At 35.7% G+C, this 14,280-nt stretch overlaps 1 protein-coding gene across 2 annotated transcripts in view; it reads left to right on the top strand.

Annotated features, from left to right (window-relative positions):
• The window catches only part of FAM135A (family with sequence similarity 135 member A), a 79,841-nt gene that overhangs the window by 35,037 nt on the left and 30,524 nt on the right, over nt 1-14,280 (top strand). Inside the window, exons 4-10 of one of the 2 annotated variants that reach the window (XM_053973576.1) lie at nt 3,294-3,373; nt 7,577-7,719; nt 7,835-7,905; nt 8,218-8,391; nt 10,722-10,848; nt 11,208-11,361; nt 14,193-14,270. In XM_053973576.1, coding sequence (XP_053829551.1) covers nt 3,294-3,373; nt 7,577-7,719; nt 7,835-7,905; nt 8,218-8,391; nt 10,722-10,848; nt 11,208-11,361; nt 14,193-14,270 — 827 coding nt within the window. The remainder of the gene's footprint in view (nt 1-3,293; nt 3,374-7,576; nt 7,720-7,834; nt 7,906-8,217; nt 8,392-10,721; nt 10,849-11,207; nt 11,362-14,192; nt 14,271-14,280) is intronic. The other variant, XM_053973577.1, reaches the window with a different exon arrangement.

The raw sequence follows: 14,280 nt of genomic DNA, 5'->3' as shown, positions 1-14,280 counted from the left end.
GTGTGATGTGTAGCATTGTTATCATATGGAATTTTCCACTTCTCAGGATACCTTCATTCTCTCATTACATTAGATAGTGTAGAGTTGATACATGAGACAGTGGAGAGCTGATTGTATTCAGATCTTATTTATGGAGTGTTTTAAGGATATTTGGGACAGTGATAGGTGAGTAACAAGTCCTTGATACTGAATTGTTATGTGTAGGCCCAAGCAGATACCATAGATCAGGTTTATGAGTCAGTTGTCCTGATGAGAACTAAACAATGTTTATAGTACAGCCAGGAAATAATTGAAAGTGACTTGGTTTTGTTTTGGTTTTTAATAGAAATGGAAGCATTGCAACACAAATTGATTAGTGGGTTGAACAAAAGATGGCAAGATGAGGAAGGCAGAGCTTGGGGAAAAGAGTGATGAAGCTTGATGCACTGTTTTACATTACTTGTAAAATTTGCTGACAAATGAGAAATGTATATCATAACCTTTAAAAAGTATTTCCTTATTTACAAATTACAAATATAATACCTTTGTGAGTCAAGTACCCTGTTTCAGTATAATAGCTCTTCATTTGCGGATAGATCCTTAATGTATACAGCATTTAAAGATGAATGACAGTGAATAATTCAGGTAAATACTGTGTAGAGGGTTGTTTTTCTTATTTAAATGCCTTAGCGCAGTTAAATCATTTTGTCATCTATCTAGGCATAAGATTTTGAATTAGTGTTTATGTATTTGCCCTTTGCTGAACACCTACAAGATTTTATTCAGAGTAACAGGTGAATGTTTTGTGTTCTAAACTGCTTAGAGTATAAATCTGCTGAAAATCAAAACCACCTGTCTCAAACAAGCAAACAAGACACCTTCATCTCCCCATGGAACCAAATAAAAGGGTAAAGGGTTCACTGAAGGAAAAGGATAGAATGGTCTGCTCTTGATTAATTGCAGGCAAACCATTATAAGAAAGAAAGGATGTCCTAAGAGCCTTTTGGTTTCACAAATTACATTTTAAGCATGAACAATTCTATCGATCGTTTTCTTTGAGGCACAAACTGTAAGCAGTCACTTAATAGTATCTCTAGGGTGAATGAGTCTTATTGGATTAAGTAATGGGAATATCCCATTGCACCTTTTTTCTGTTCAATGCTCAGTTTTTATTTTGCCTTGCCTTTCATTTTACCTTGTTACAGTCCTTATTCAGTAATCTATCCACATTTGATAAAGTTGTTAATCCTGAGTCAAATTTATGCTCTGCAGAGCTGTCACATGCTTCTAAACATCAGCTGAGAATGATGCAGATTTTGGATTTTTAAAATTCTAATAGAATGACAGTTTGGTATTAATAGTTTGGTAGGCTAAAGCCAAGGTCAATTAAAATATGTGGCATATCTCTGAACTTACTGAGATGTGATGTTTTAATAGAAAACTGCAATAAAATATTTCATGTAAACCATATCAATAATTTTACATTCTTTTAATACATGAAATAACAAGCAGTATGCTTTACCATGACAGGCTGGTCATTAGGATCATGGGAAGATGCAGCCAGTAGTGGCAGGGCATCAGGCTCTTGATGAATGTTTACTGTGGATACAAAAATGACACTGTGAAGCTGGGGCTGGTGGAAAGTATCTCCTTGCTGAGGCTATTGTACATTATCGTGTATCATGTTTCTTCAGTATAGGTGAAATGAGTCACTAATTGAATGATGGAAGTCTCATCTGACCCAGAAAAAAAGGAGTACATTACTGTACTACACTGCATCCTCCTGGGTTACGGTTTAGGGGGCACTCTTAATCTCTATTCGGTATACTCTTGGAGAAGATAACAGTGAAAGCTTAATGTTAATTTATATTTCTTTAACCCAATACAAAATGAATTAATTTACTCTTTATTAATCACTAGGGAGTGTATTTGGAATCATGTTTGAACTGTGGGTTTCAAAAAATGAAATGTCTAACTAGTAGCTTGCAATAGGTTAAGTTTTGGTCTACTTTTTAAAAGTAGGAATCACTTAATCTCTTATCTCTAACAATATTCCTGGTTCATTATAAAGCATTCTGTGGTATATAAGTTTTGACGAGACTGAAGTTGACTTTTAATTTGGTGCAAGAATTAAATTAAGGGCTTTTTCATTGGCTGATTGATAGGCTAAGACACAGTCACATCAGTCCCAGATGGGGAGCTTCAGCTGAAGCGTTAGAAGCCAAAATCAGAAAACCACAAATACATTGGTTTGGATTTGGATTTTTGGGGATGATGAAAACCAGGGCTGTGATTGGGTGTACACTGTGAGTGAAATATGAAGGGTAAATGTACACTCCCTAGGGCATTCAGGACCATGCTCCTGCCAAAAAAAGGTGGGGTTTTCTTCCTCTCCGTACCTGTGTTTGTCCTGCCTCCCTTTCACTGGTCCTGGTGTTTGGGAAGCTGCGTGGTAGGTCACATCAGCTCACTGAGGAGCTGAAGCTAACTCCTCAAACAAAAATAAATTATCTGAAATGGGATGAGATGGTTAGAATGTGTCATCTAAGGGTATTTGTGGGTGCTTGTGTTATGTAGAGGCTTCCATAAAATCTTTCTCGTGACAGTTAAGGATTTCTTAGATGAATATCAAAGCTGGAAATGGTATGGAGCTGAATAAGATGAAAAATGGTTTAGAGATGGGGCAGAGACGCCAAAGAGTTGTGTTGGGGTTTTTCTCAATTTTAGGCTTGAAGCCTGCAGTTTCTGGCTTTGATAGCATAAAGATACTGTCATGTTTTGCCTAGTGTGACCCTTTATTTGCACTTTTGCATAGCTGGTGGCCACAAACCATATAGGGAGTGTCTGGTAAGGAGTGTGTTTTCAGAGGATCCTGGAGGGGGGAGTTTTACAAACTGCAGTTTCACCTCCTTCAGTGTCAGAACTGATTATAGCAGTCCTGTAGATGTGCTACATGGCAGATCCCTCTGAGATAGCTGTAATGTAGGTGATAATCCTGATTTTTCATTCCTACCAATTTCCCACTGTAGTTTACTGCAGGTCTTTACAAGTATTTGCCCCAACTCTTTGGGGTATGGAAAAGCTAGTGTTGGGACTTCTTTTTATTCATGTTTGTCTACTACTTTGGTTAATAATAAAAAAAAAAAAATATATATAACAAGATAAGGGTCAAATAAGACAGTGTAAAGCTTTGTAGACTTCCTTGATCTGTTCCTCTTTCCCATTATCCATTCTTGCCTTTTTCAATATATCTGTATATGGTAAATGAGATGTACTATACTGCAAGTGTTGCAAATCACTGTCTTTTGCTTTAGCTTTTACCAGATTCGTGCGTCTATGAAAATTCCTCCAAGAATTCCACACATATTGGAAGCTAGTTTGCTACATGGGACTGGTAAGTGTAAAAACTTTTCAGTAAATTAGGTCATTATCTTGCCTTGCTAATTGAGGAATTACACTTTTGTCGTATATTTTTATAACTAATACAGAAGTGTTTTTAATTTTGTTACTAACACAATGCAAACATATCTTGTTCTTAACAATGGGACTTAAAAGTTGATTACAGAATTTTTGTTACTGTTTTTCATCTGCTGATTGTCTTTGCTGGTAGCAAAACATGGTGATTCCTTTATATGAGTGTCTTTTGGTTTTTTCCACTGATAGCTCAGTCTTTTCCATGTTTCAGGCTAAGATGACTAAGGGCAGATCTAATTAGATATCTGAAAGCAATGGAGAATTTCTGATACAGACTCTTACACAGATTGATAAGCCCATTCTTTTTCTGAAAAGAACACTTTGAAAGGATGCAGTTTTCAAACTTACTCTGTTGTTCTCTAGTGGTATATTTGAAAATTGATTTAACCTCCTGAACAGAATTCCTTTATCTTTTTTTCTTTTATAAATCTGTCATTCACTTTTTGTTTCTATGTCCAGGCAAACTAAATCCAGAGGAACCTGTTAGGGCTCACCTTATTCTGTCTAGGCCAAACCTCAGCATGGTGTAAAAATGTGAAAAGCAAAAAATTAATTCAGTTTTCAAATGTTATGTGGAATTACAGGAATTTCAAGGAAGAAGAACCTAATACAGCCTGAGAAAATGTGATAGGATGTAACTGAAACCCGAATTTGAGGCTATTTTGAAAGTAGCTCTGAGTACAACAACAATGTATATACTGGGTTTTGGTCAAGCTTCCTAAATATTTCTTGGATTTGTGTGAGATAAATTAATAGTTCTGATGAGCCAAGATTACTCCACTTCAAAGGCAAAGTTTAGTTTAGAGAATTTGGGTCTGGTAAACATCCTTCAGTAAAACATACTTTGAAGAGTGACACTGAATAATATAATTGGTACTGCTGGAAAAAAATGAAAATTTTTTTTCCATTTCATGGTACATTTTTGAATGGTCTTAGGTTATTTTTTCAGAAAGCTGCAGTCTTGTTAGTAAATTGTGACATGTATGTTAGCTTTTGTTTCTTGTTACTAGGCATAAAGGGTATAAACGTTAAGACTGCAGTTTGGTGTGAGTTTAGATCAGCAGTTCTGACAAAGAAGAAAAATACCAGCACTTGATTCCCCTGGCCACTCTGTCTTACCTTCATATTGCTCTGTGTGTTGTTGACACAAGTGTCTGATTTGGTCTGGGAACTCAGCTGGGGAGCTCATTCAGCTGACAAAAATCCCAAACCACTTTACAAAAAACCCAAACCCCTTCAAACCCAAAAACTGGGGCCCTTTTTAGATCAGTTTCTCAGTTTGGTTTTTCAGGTAGATACTGATGATGTTTGTCCCACAAGAAAGCAGGAGGAAGGGTACAGGCTGGTCAGTGAAAGGAGGTTAGTTTGTCCTTCATGTGGACATGGTAGTGCTAGGTCTTGCTGAGAACCTCTGCTTTCCATTTCCATTTAGGCACTTGCTTGATTTAGCAGAGCTGGATACTGTGGGCTCACATGCAGCCCTCCTGCTCCAGGAGGAGGAATAGCTGACAGCAATTCCCGAGGCTGCTGTTGTGTGTAGAATATAGCTGCTATTGGTCCCAGCCAAGAGTAGCACAGTGCTGATTCACTGTGTGAAAATGTTGCTTGCTGATCACAGAGGAGGCTGGTCAGGAGACCCACAGCTCCCACTCTCGAGAATGGTGTCCTGTATTGATCAGGTGCTTCTTTCTGTACTTTCCTCTCTTTTCAGTCTTTCTCATACTTGCCTATTCTAAATCCTATTAGCTTTGTCATGTCATGATTTTCCCACTCCTCTCCAAGTAACTTTGCCTACTAGCTCTCCCTGGACTCTGCACAAGTCATCCACAGTTTCCTTACTTTGGCTGTGTTTTCCCCTCTCCTACAGACTCTTTGTTTGATCTCTCTCCTCCTTTTATTTTCCCAAGTCAAATACACAGTCTTTAAGTTTTTCATCTTTTTCCAGTTCATTTGCATCTCCTTTCACCCTTTGCCCAGCTCTTCATGCAGTCCTTCATAAATAAGTATTTTTTTCCATTTCTATTTCCCACATCTTTTAGTAGTTCATGAGAACTGCTTGGGACACAGCATGAGTGTCATTACAGATATGATAAGGCAATTTACTTGCTTTAGCTCCAGTCTTGTGAAGGTCTTTTATTATTCTTGTAATTTGAAGGAAGATGTAGTTATGCTGTAGAAAATGAAAAGAAAAACATATGTGCTTTTAGACTTTATGAGGTTGCTTCAGATTTGAGAATGTTCTGAATTCCTCCTTCTCTCAAAAATTCATCACTGGTTTTCAGAGAAAAAAAAAAAGGAGGAGAAAAAACAGCAAAAGCAGAGTAGGAAGGAATGAGATGTCTGGTTTTATGATGCAAGAGTAAATTATCTTGTAAAATACAAATCAATAACTATATAGATATAAATATAAATCTAGTAAATTTATATGCAAGAGCAATAAGTATGTAAGAGTAAATATGTCATTTATATGCAAGAGTAAAAAAATCCCACTTTTTTTTCTCCTCTGTTGTGGAAACGGCTTTTTGTGTGGGTAGAAGCTTTGGAATAGTCTTGGCCAGTCAGTGCAGCATTGATTTAAAAAACAGCAGTTCTACCTTGATGACCCCACATTTGTGAGACCTTGCTTCCCATGTGGAAGTGGCTCAGCCTGTTCCTGACTCAGCTTTTGCTCTGCAGCTCCTCTCTGTCTGCTGGGGGTGCTGGTTTGTGTTACACTGAGGTCAGCAGAGTTGGGGGCTGTAACTCAGGGTTGGACACTGCAAAGGAAGTGGGACCTCAGCCATTTGTCTCCATTACTTCTTTTGTTTCAGACAGGAGTGGGAGATCCCTTTTGCTGATGCTGTGCAGTAATATCAGATTATGTGCCAAGTGAAACCATACCTGCTCTGCCCTTCAGCTGTAACAGATGACACAGATGGATGTAAGCTGAAAGTGGCATTATTCATAGGGGAATTACACTGTAATGATTCAGCCTTTGTAAGCACTTTGTCCAGGACACCTAAACTGATGATATGTATGAAAACACTTCAGCAAAACCCAAACCTAAACTGATGATACGTGTGAAAACACTTCAGCAAAACCCAGTATTTGTACATTTCTGAAGAGAATTTGAATTAAGATGTTACTAAGAGTGGGAATGTTTGCCAAGGGCAGTAATATTCTATCAGAGGCCCCGAAACTGTAGACTGCAAACTGCAGATTATTTTTCCTCTTGTGGATTCCTTTGAAGTAATTTATTAAGAAGAATCAAAAGAATTTTTAAAAATCTTCTATACCTTCATTTACACAATTTCTAAGACATTTTGTCTTGGCAGATGATGTTATTGAGCCATTTTTAAGAGGAGTTATAAGTGTCAGTATTTCTGTTACTTCTGTTCTTTCCAAGTTCCAACTTCTTTTCGGTTTTTTTCAGAGGATAGTACCCATCGTGATACTTCCTGTGTGATAATCCTTTGCTATTATGATAAATATTTCCTCAATGACTGTTTTAAATCATTCCCTTTCTCATTTCTTCTGCAAGTCTTTTAACTTTTTCTTTTCAGCAAAAGGTTCCCCAGCCATTTATTCACTTTCCTGAATTCCTTGTGATGAGTGGCCTTTGAAGTGTCACATTGCATGCACAGTGCCAGGTTCAGATGATAAGCTTGGAATTAGTTTGGCCTGAATAGGATGCAAAGATCTCGAAAGAAAGAACAAACGATCTCTGTTCTCGATTAATTCAGTGGAGTGGTATATGTCATTTAACCTCTTTGCCTCATCTGTAGGTAATTTTGTTTTCAGTGTGGTTAAAATCTGCAAATTCACATGAATGCTAGATGAAACAATACAGAATTCAGGATTTTTATTGCAATTTTTGATGCCTAGAATGTCTTCAGTTTGTAACAAAGCAAAAATTCTTCAGAACTTGTATTAAAAGCAAATTATATTAAAAATATTGACAGTGTTTCTTTGAAACAAAATGTACCCTTTCAAATTTCATCAGTTGCTGATTGAAAAAAAAACCATTTACATTACTGATACTGTTACAGTTGTAATAGTAATCATGAAACTGGTGGAAATGATAGTTCCACTTATTAGCTGCTCTGAGTTTTCCAATTATATTAATACTTGTTTCTCTCTTCAGGTGCAACAGATCTTGCCTTTCCTGCTTCAGTCCATGACAATATAGTTTGCAGTAAAACATTTCAGATTCTTTACAAAAATGAGGAAGTTTCTGTGAATGATGTGATGATTTTCAAAATAAAAATGCTGTTAGATGAGAGGAAGGTAATCTGCTGTTCAAATTTACTGTATTCAGATAATTTAGGCTTTTTAATGTACAATTTGAATTAGTACAAATAATGGACCTGAAAGATTTCATGCTTCTATGATTTCTTTGTAGATTGAGGAGTCGCTTAATGAAATGAATTTTCTGCTAACATTAGATTTACACTTCACGGATACAGACTACTCGTAAGTTTAAATATAGAAGATTTTGTTAAAGCAAGAATATATGTTAACTCTTTAATCTGTTTAAATCTGTATTATTTATACATATAGTGTGTTCACATTAGACATAAATGATGGTAAAAAAGAAATCTAATGCTGAAGTCTATTAAAAATTTCATAACTGGTTTGTCTCATTCTATTTTTTTTCTCTCTGGGGGAGATGCCACTGTGTTCCAAAGTATGGACTTACAATAAATTGCTGTTTGTGCAATTTAATAACTTGCACTTTAAATATGATTGTTCTAACTGTATGTTGTTCTCTTGATTTCTTTTTAGACCAGATGACCTGAGCACACTACAGCCAATTAGTAGCCGAACTTTAAAGTTGCACTTTAACCTACACCAGGGCCTTCATCATTACGTCAATGTTATGTTTGATTATTTCCACCTTTCTGTCATATCAGTTATAGTCCATGCTTCTTTGGTTGCTCTGCATCAGCCATTGATAAGGTAATTTCTCTCTAATAAAATGCAAATAAATTCTTGAATGTCCAAATGGAAATGTTATAAAAACTAGAATATTTAGGAAGGAGTTAAGTCTATGGACAGTATTGTTTTCTATAATTGTAATTTTCTATAATTTTATATAATTATTATAATTTCTATAATTCCAAATTATTTTGGAAGTCAGGGCCCAGAGGGATGAGAAGCTTCTTGTTTTTAAAATTATCTGAAACAAATTCAGGGGTTTTTAAATTAGAAATAAGAGTGTGTAGTGTAGAAAAGAGAGAATGCCCAAGGCCAGAGAAGTGGAGGAATGCATAAATATCTATATTTATATGTGTATATTTATATGTATAAATATTTATGGGGTGTTTTTAATCAGGAAGATCTGCTGCACACTGTACACAGTGACTGAAATAGCTGGTGTTAATAAAAATAGGATGCCTTCTGTTAACTATCTGCACAGTTTTCGGTTACTACTGGAATGACAGAGATGTCTGCAAATGATACATTTACCATTTTATTCAGTAAATGGAACTGGAGAATTTACTTTTTTAAAAAGATTTTGGCTAATTTTTGCTGGAGCCTTTTTATTTCATTTAGTTGTATCAACCTTTGCAATCTCTGTTTGCTTTGCATCTCTGTGTGAAAAAGGGCTGTCCAGTCAGTTACACATATGAAGTATTCTTTGCACACCTTTTTTTTACTGTATCTATCTTTTCCTTCTTTCATGGTCTTCAAATACTCCATGCTACTGCCCTCAAGTTTCCTCATATTCAAGTCCAGTCTGTGTCATAAGTGCCTAGACTTTTAGCTTCAGGTACTCCCACTCCTTGTGGTTGTCTTCACATCATGGAAAATGTTGTCTCTGTGTGTGTTAGACAGCTGTTCTGTGCTGTAGGGCTGTGCTGGTTTGGAGGATTCAGCTGGCTTTCATGGGTTTTTCTGTCCTTTTTTCCCCCCTGCAATTTGGTTTGAATTGTTTTGGTGATGTGTTTTAGGCGTGGTTATATATAGTAAATGATCTAATACGTCTGAAGAGATGGCGCAGCCTTACTTGGGAGAGAAACAAGTACTGAGAAGGTGGGAATTGTTGTTGAAGACCTAATCTCTTAAATACACTTAAATGCACTTTTTAATGCACTTAAAGTAGCATCATGTATGTAAAATGTACATGATCACACTGTCCCACAAGTGAGATTCAGGCATTTAACCTATATTGATCATTTGTTAGAAAATGAAAACCAGGTTTTGATACTAATTTTTTGTCAGAAACATATTTGCGCCTACTGACCTTTTTAAAAAGTTGCAGTAAACCTGTGTTGGAGTAAATCTGAGAAAAATCTTTTCTATGCATTTTTCCTCAGCTCCTGGCTTTTCAAGTGATACAATAACACTATTTAATTTTAAACCTCAGCTTGATACAGTTTGTGTAAGGAGATACTGAAATAAAACAGCAACTTCTATGTTGCTTTTGTTATCTTGGGAGTAGCCTGTTGCTGTGTCCACAAGATTATTAAAAGCATTCAAGTTGTCCTTTATGATGGGGAGAGGACGAAACTTTAAAATTTACAGTGTTTTATTTCAGCTGAGCTCCTCCATGTAGCAAATCCGTGATGGTTGCTGTATCTGTATCTGGCTCACTTTTCTGGAACACTTCTTTCTGAAAAACCTGAGAATTGCAGATGTCACTGCTCTTTGTCCTTTAGGCTTTCATGACTGACAGTTTGGTCTTCTGTTTGGATCATGTTCACATTATTGGCACCTCTTCCTTTCCTAGGGGTGGTCACTTTTTGAGTGTTTTCTTCTTCTGAGTAGCATTGAGATTCACCTTCTGTTGTGAACAGCCAGTGTTAACACTTCCCTTGAAAGAGAAGATAATTCTACTTTGGTACAGCCCTGGACTCCTATATAACCTATGCTTTTCTTTAACCCATAATTGCTTATTTCTGCCTGTTATCTAATAGTCTGCATTCATTCATTCTTCATTCATCTTTCCTAGTTTTTATCACAAGGCTACTGTTGCAGGATGCTCTGTTCTTCCAGGAGTTCAGGATAGGATCTCTTCCTCAGCAGGCAGAGGTCAGGCATCCTTTAGGAAAACAGCAATGTCAGTTTGTGTAACAGCTTTCAACTTCCTGCTGCTGCTTCACTTTTAAGAGGTTAAGTCCTCACAGCAAAATCCACAGAAAATGAATGCTTCATACCTGTTATAGTTCAAAATTTATCTTTCTGGCTTAAACTTTCAGGAGTATTGTTTAAATTAATTGAAATTTGCATTGGAAGTAATGAGGAACAGTATGTTCAGATTATCAGTTCATTTGTGCTTTTTGCAGTTTTCCTCGCCCAGTGAAGAATACGTGGTTGAACAGGAATGCACCAGCACAAAACAGGGACTCTGTGATTCCTTCTCTTGAAAGTGTGGTCTTTGGCAATAACTACACAAAACAATTATCAGCAGACGTAAGATTATGTATCAGTTTAAAATTTTGTGTTCTGTTGGGATGTGTGAATTTTATCTTTTCTGCAGGTATATTATTTGATAAAGAATGAACTTTGTTAAAGTTGTTTTGGGGTGGCATGTGAAAAGGGAAATGAGAAAAATTGTTCCAAAAGACTGTTACCTGCTTCAGCAATGTAATTATAGGAAGCTTACAATATTAAGTGTTTGACCTGCTTTTTTAATGTCTTGCAATCCATTGAAAATCACAAAAATGTGGATCAAGTTTGTGAAAAGAGGCAATTGCTTATCTTTATAGCCATTCTGCTAACACTTCATTTATTACACAAAATAAATATGTGCCTTTTCTTTTTTATTCTAGGGTTGCAGTTTTGTTGTTTCAGAGTCTTTCCTCAGCCATGCTTATAATTTCCACTATACACTTTGTGCCACTTTGCTGCTTGCTTTCAAAGGGTTACATAGATATTTCATTACAATAACCAAGGATCTCCCCTCTTCACACCGAATTGAACTAGGTATGTTCAATTTCATAAGACATATCCCTTTCTTGTGAATGCTTATTAAGACCTCTACTAGATTAAACTGGCATATCTGGCATCACTGATGGCATATCTCATATCTAATATAGTTTTTTGCTTAAACTGATCTGAAATTTAATAACTAAGGAAAAACAAAGGAACAAGTACTATCTCATCTCTAATAAAATAAGGAGATAACAGTCTTAATCTATGAAAATATATTTTTCCTTCTTGGTCTTGATTTGCTCTTATTTCAATTTACTTATTTCAAATTTCTTATTTCAAATTACTGTGTTTAGAGGTGAGAAAGTTAGAGAAGCTTCTAATCCAAGTAGCACACTACATTTCTTTGTTGTAAGGAAACATTGCATATTTGTACAAAAATCTAAATTCTGTAAGCTTTGAGAAGAATATTTCACTGAAAACTTTCATTAAAAAACACCTACAAGAAAAGATTGCTGCTGGATTAGTTTGCAGTTTAACTTTTTAAACAGGTTTAGTTGCCATGAAGACTTCTAGCTATAACCACATGTGATAAAAGTAACTGGAAATGTATTACATGTAATGTATGGAAATGTACGTGTACATTCCTTTTCTGTAGAATGAAGATCTATTACAGAGCCTAACCTTGATTTGTGAACTAGAAGAGCAGTGGAAATAAGAAAGGAAAATGCATTGGCATTGTAAACAATGATTTAGACTTTTTCTTCAGTAACCACATTTTTTTTAGTCATGTTCTACTAAAGAAAAAAAAAAGATAATTTGGTATTTATATGGATTGTAGACAATACTTACTGATTTTTGTATTGTTTATTCTTACCGGTGTCAAAACTAAGCACAGTGAAACACTAAGGTTGGTAATTGAGACATGAAAGATATTTTTAAAATGTGATGTGGTCAGTTAGTGATTCAAAGAACATTTCACTTCTTTATTACAAATACAAAGCTATTTTTGGTGGAAAAAAAAATTCAGGGAGTGTATTACAAATCTGTCCATAGAAAAATGCTTCTTTATAGAAGCAAAAATTCTGCTACAGTTACTGCTACATTTTTCTGACAGTTATCTTAATTTTGATATGGAAGGAAACACCTTATTAAAGGAGTGACTCAACTCCTAGTTTTCCTTGTAAGGTGAAAATACACTTTTTCCAAAGTCATAGAATGAGAGGATTATTTAGGTTGGAAAAGACTTCTAAAGATCATGAAGTCCAACAGTTAAGCCAGCAACACCAGCAAAACCATGTGGTTTATGTTCACCACTAAACCACACCTCCCAGGTGTCACACCCAGATGCCTTTAGAATGCTTCCAGGGATGGTGACTCCACCACTTCCCTGGGCAGGCTGTTCCAATGCCTGACCACCCTTTCAGTGAAGAAATTTTTCCTAATATCCAATATAAGCCCCATCTAGTACAACTTGAGACCATTTCCTCTTACCTGGGAGAAGAGGCTGATCCCCACCTGGCTACACCTCCTTTCAGGCAGTTGTAGAAGATCAGTAAGATCTCCCCTGAGCCTCCTCCTTTTCTCCAGGATGAAGAACCCCAGCTTCCTTTGCACTTTTTACAAGACTTGTGCTCCAGACCCTTCACCAGTCTTGCCCTTCTCTGGATTTGCTTTACCAGCTCAACATATTGAGTTTGATGGCACTATTGTTGTTCTAAGGATAGGCTTAGATTAAATCTTGATATTTAAATGTTTCAGATATGATCTTCAGTACCCCTAAAACATCCCTTCAAAATATATATGTAATAGAAAAAAGCAGCCATTGAGTTGCATACTGGCAATGCAATATTGGGTTGTATCCCTCAACCACATTGAAGTCACCAAAACCACTCACAAGCATCAGTGGAGCTTGAATCAGACCTTTTCTCATCTATATGGGTAATTTAGCTTACCTTTAGGATTGTAATTTTGAACAGAAATGGTCACAATAAATATCTGAAGAGAAAATTACAACTTAGATTTAACATTCATTGTACATAGTCTTCTGACAGTTTGTTTCATGTGGGTTTAATTTTTTATTTTTATTTTTTAAGTCTCTGCTAGAATTACTTGGTTTTTCATATTTATAAATATCTTTTTCATTTATTTTGGTTATTTTGTTTATACATTGATTGGGACAATTGATATAATAAAAAGTACTAATAATGTAAGCTTTAATTATAACTCACATTTTGCTTATGAAAAATAATACCTGCCATTAACACTAATGTTTCTAAAATCCATCAGCAGTTAACAAAAAACAAAAGCTATGTTTCTGCTAAGTTTCTGTGAAGAAATTGAGGCTCACTAGACTTCAAAAAGTACACAATTGTAATTTGCACCTTTTTTTAATTTTTAAAGTAAATGAACTTTTTTATAGTGGATATTTTATCTGTGAAGTTTAAATGGGTATTGCAGAAGAGAATATCCAGTCCTGTTTAAACTTCAGAATCATCACTTTTTTGTTTAAGATAAAATTATTCTCTCTTTAATTTTGTTTCTTCTGTTTGCTTTGCTATTTCTCTGTCATAAAATTTTAACACAAGGCACTGATTTTGCAGAAGCATGTGAAGACAGCTGTTGGACTCTATAACTGCAATTGAGCATTTAAATATTACTGGTTTCAGGAAATAAAAAATTTATCTACACTATCTTAATGTGTATCACAAGTGATACTTAATCTAGAAACTACACTAAAATGATACGTTTTCATGTACTGATCTAACTGCACTAATTGCTAGGCTAGCAATAAGCTCTTTTACTAACTTTAAGGCAAATAATAAATCACGGGTGAAAGAAAGGAGTGTAGTAACTAGTCATGTGTGTACAATCCCTGTAACTAGCCAAGGCCAGCATGCAGGTCCTTTATGAACGCCTTCTCAGAAGAAAATATCCACGAACCCAGAGATTCGCCTACCTAGGTATGTTTCC

This window comes from Vidua macroura, chromosome 3 (genome assembly GCF_024509145.1).
Source record: "Vidua macroura isolate BioBank_ID:100142 chromosome 3, ASM2450914v1, whole genome shotgun sequence".
NCBI classification, from domain to species: domain Eukaryota; kingdom Metazoa; phylum Chordata; class Aves; order Passeriformes; family Viduidae; genus Vidua; species Vidua macroura.
This window is presented reverse-complemented; position numbering and strand designations above follow the sequence as displayed.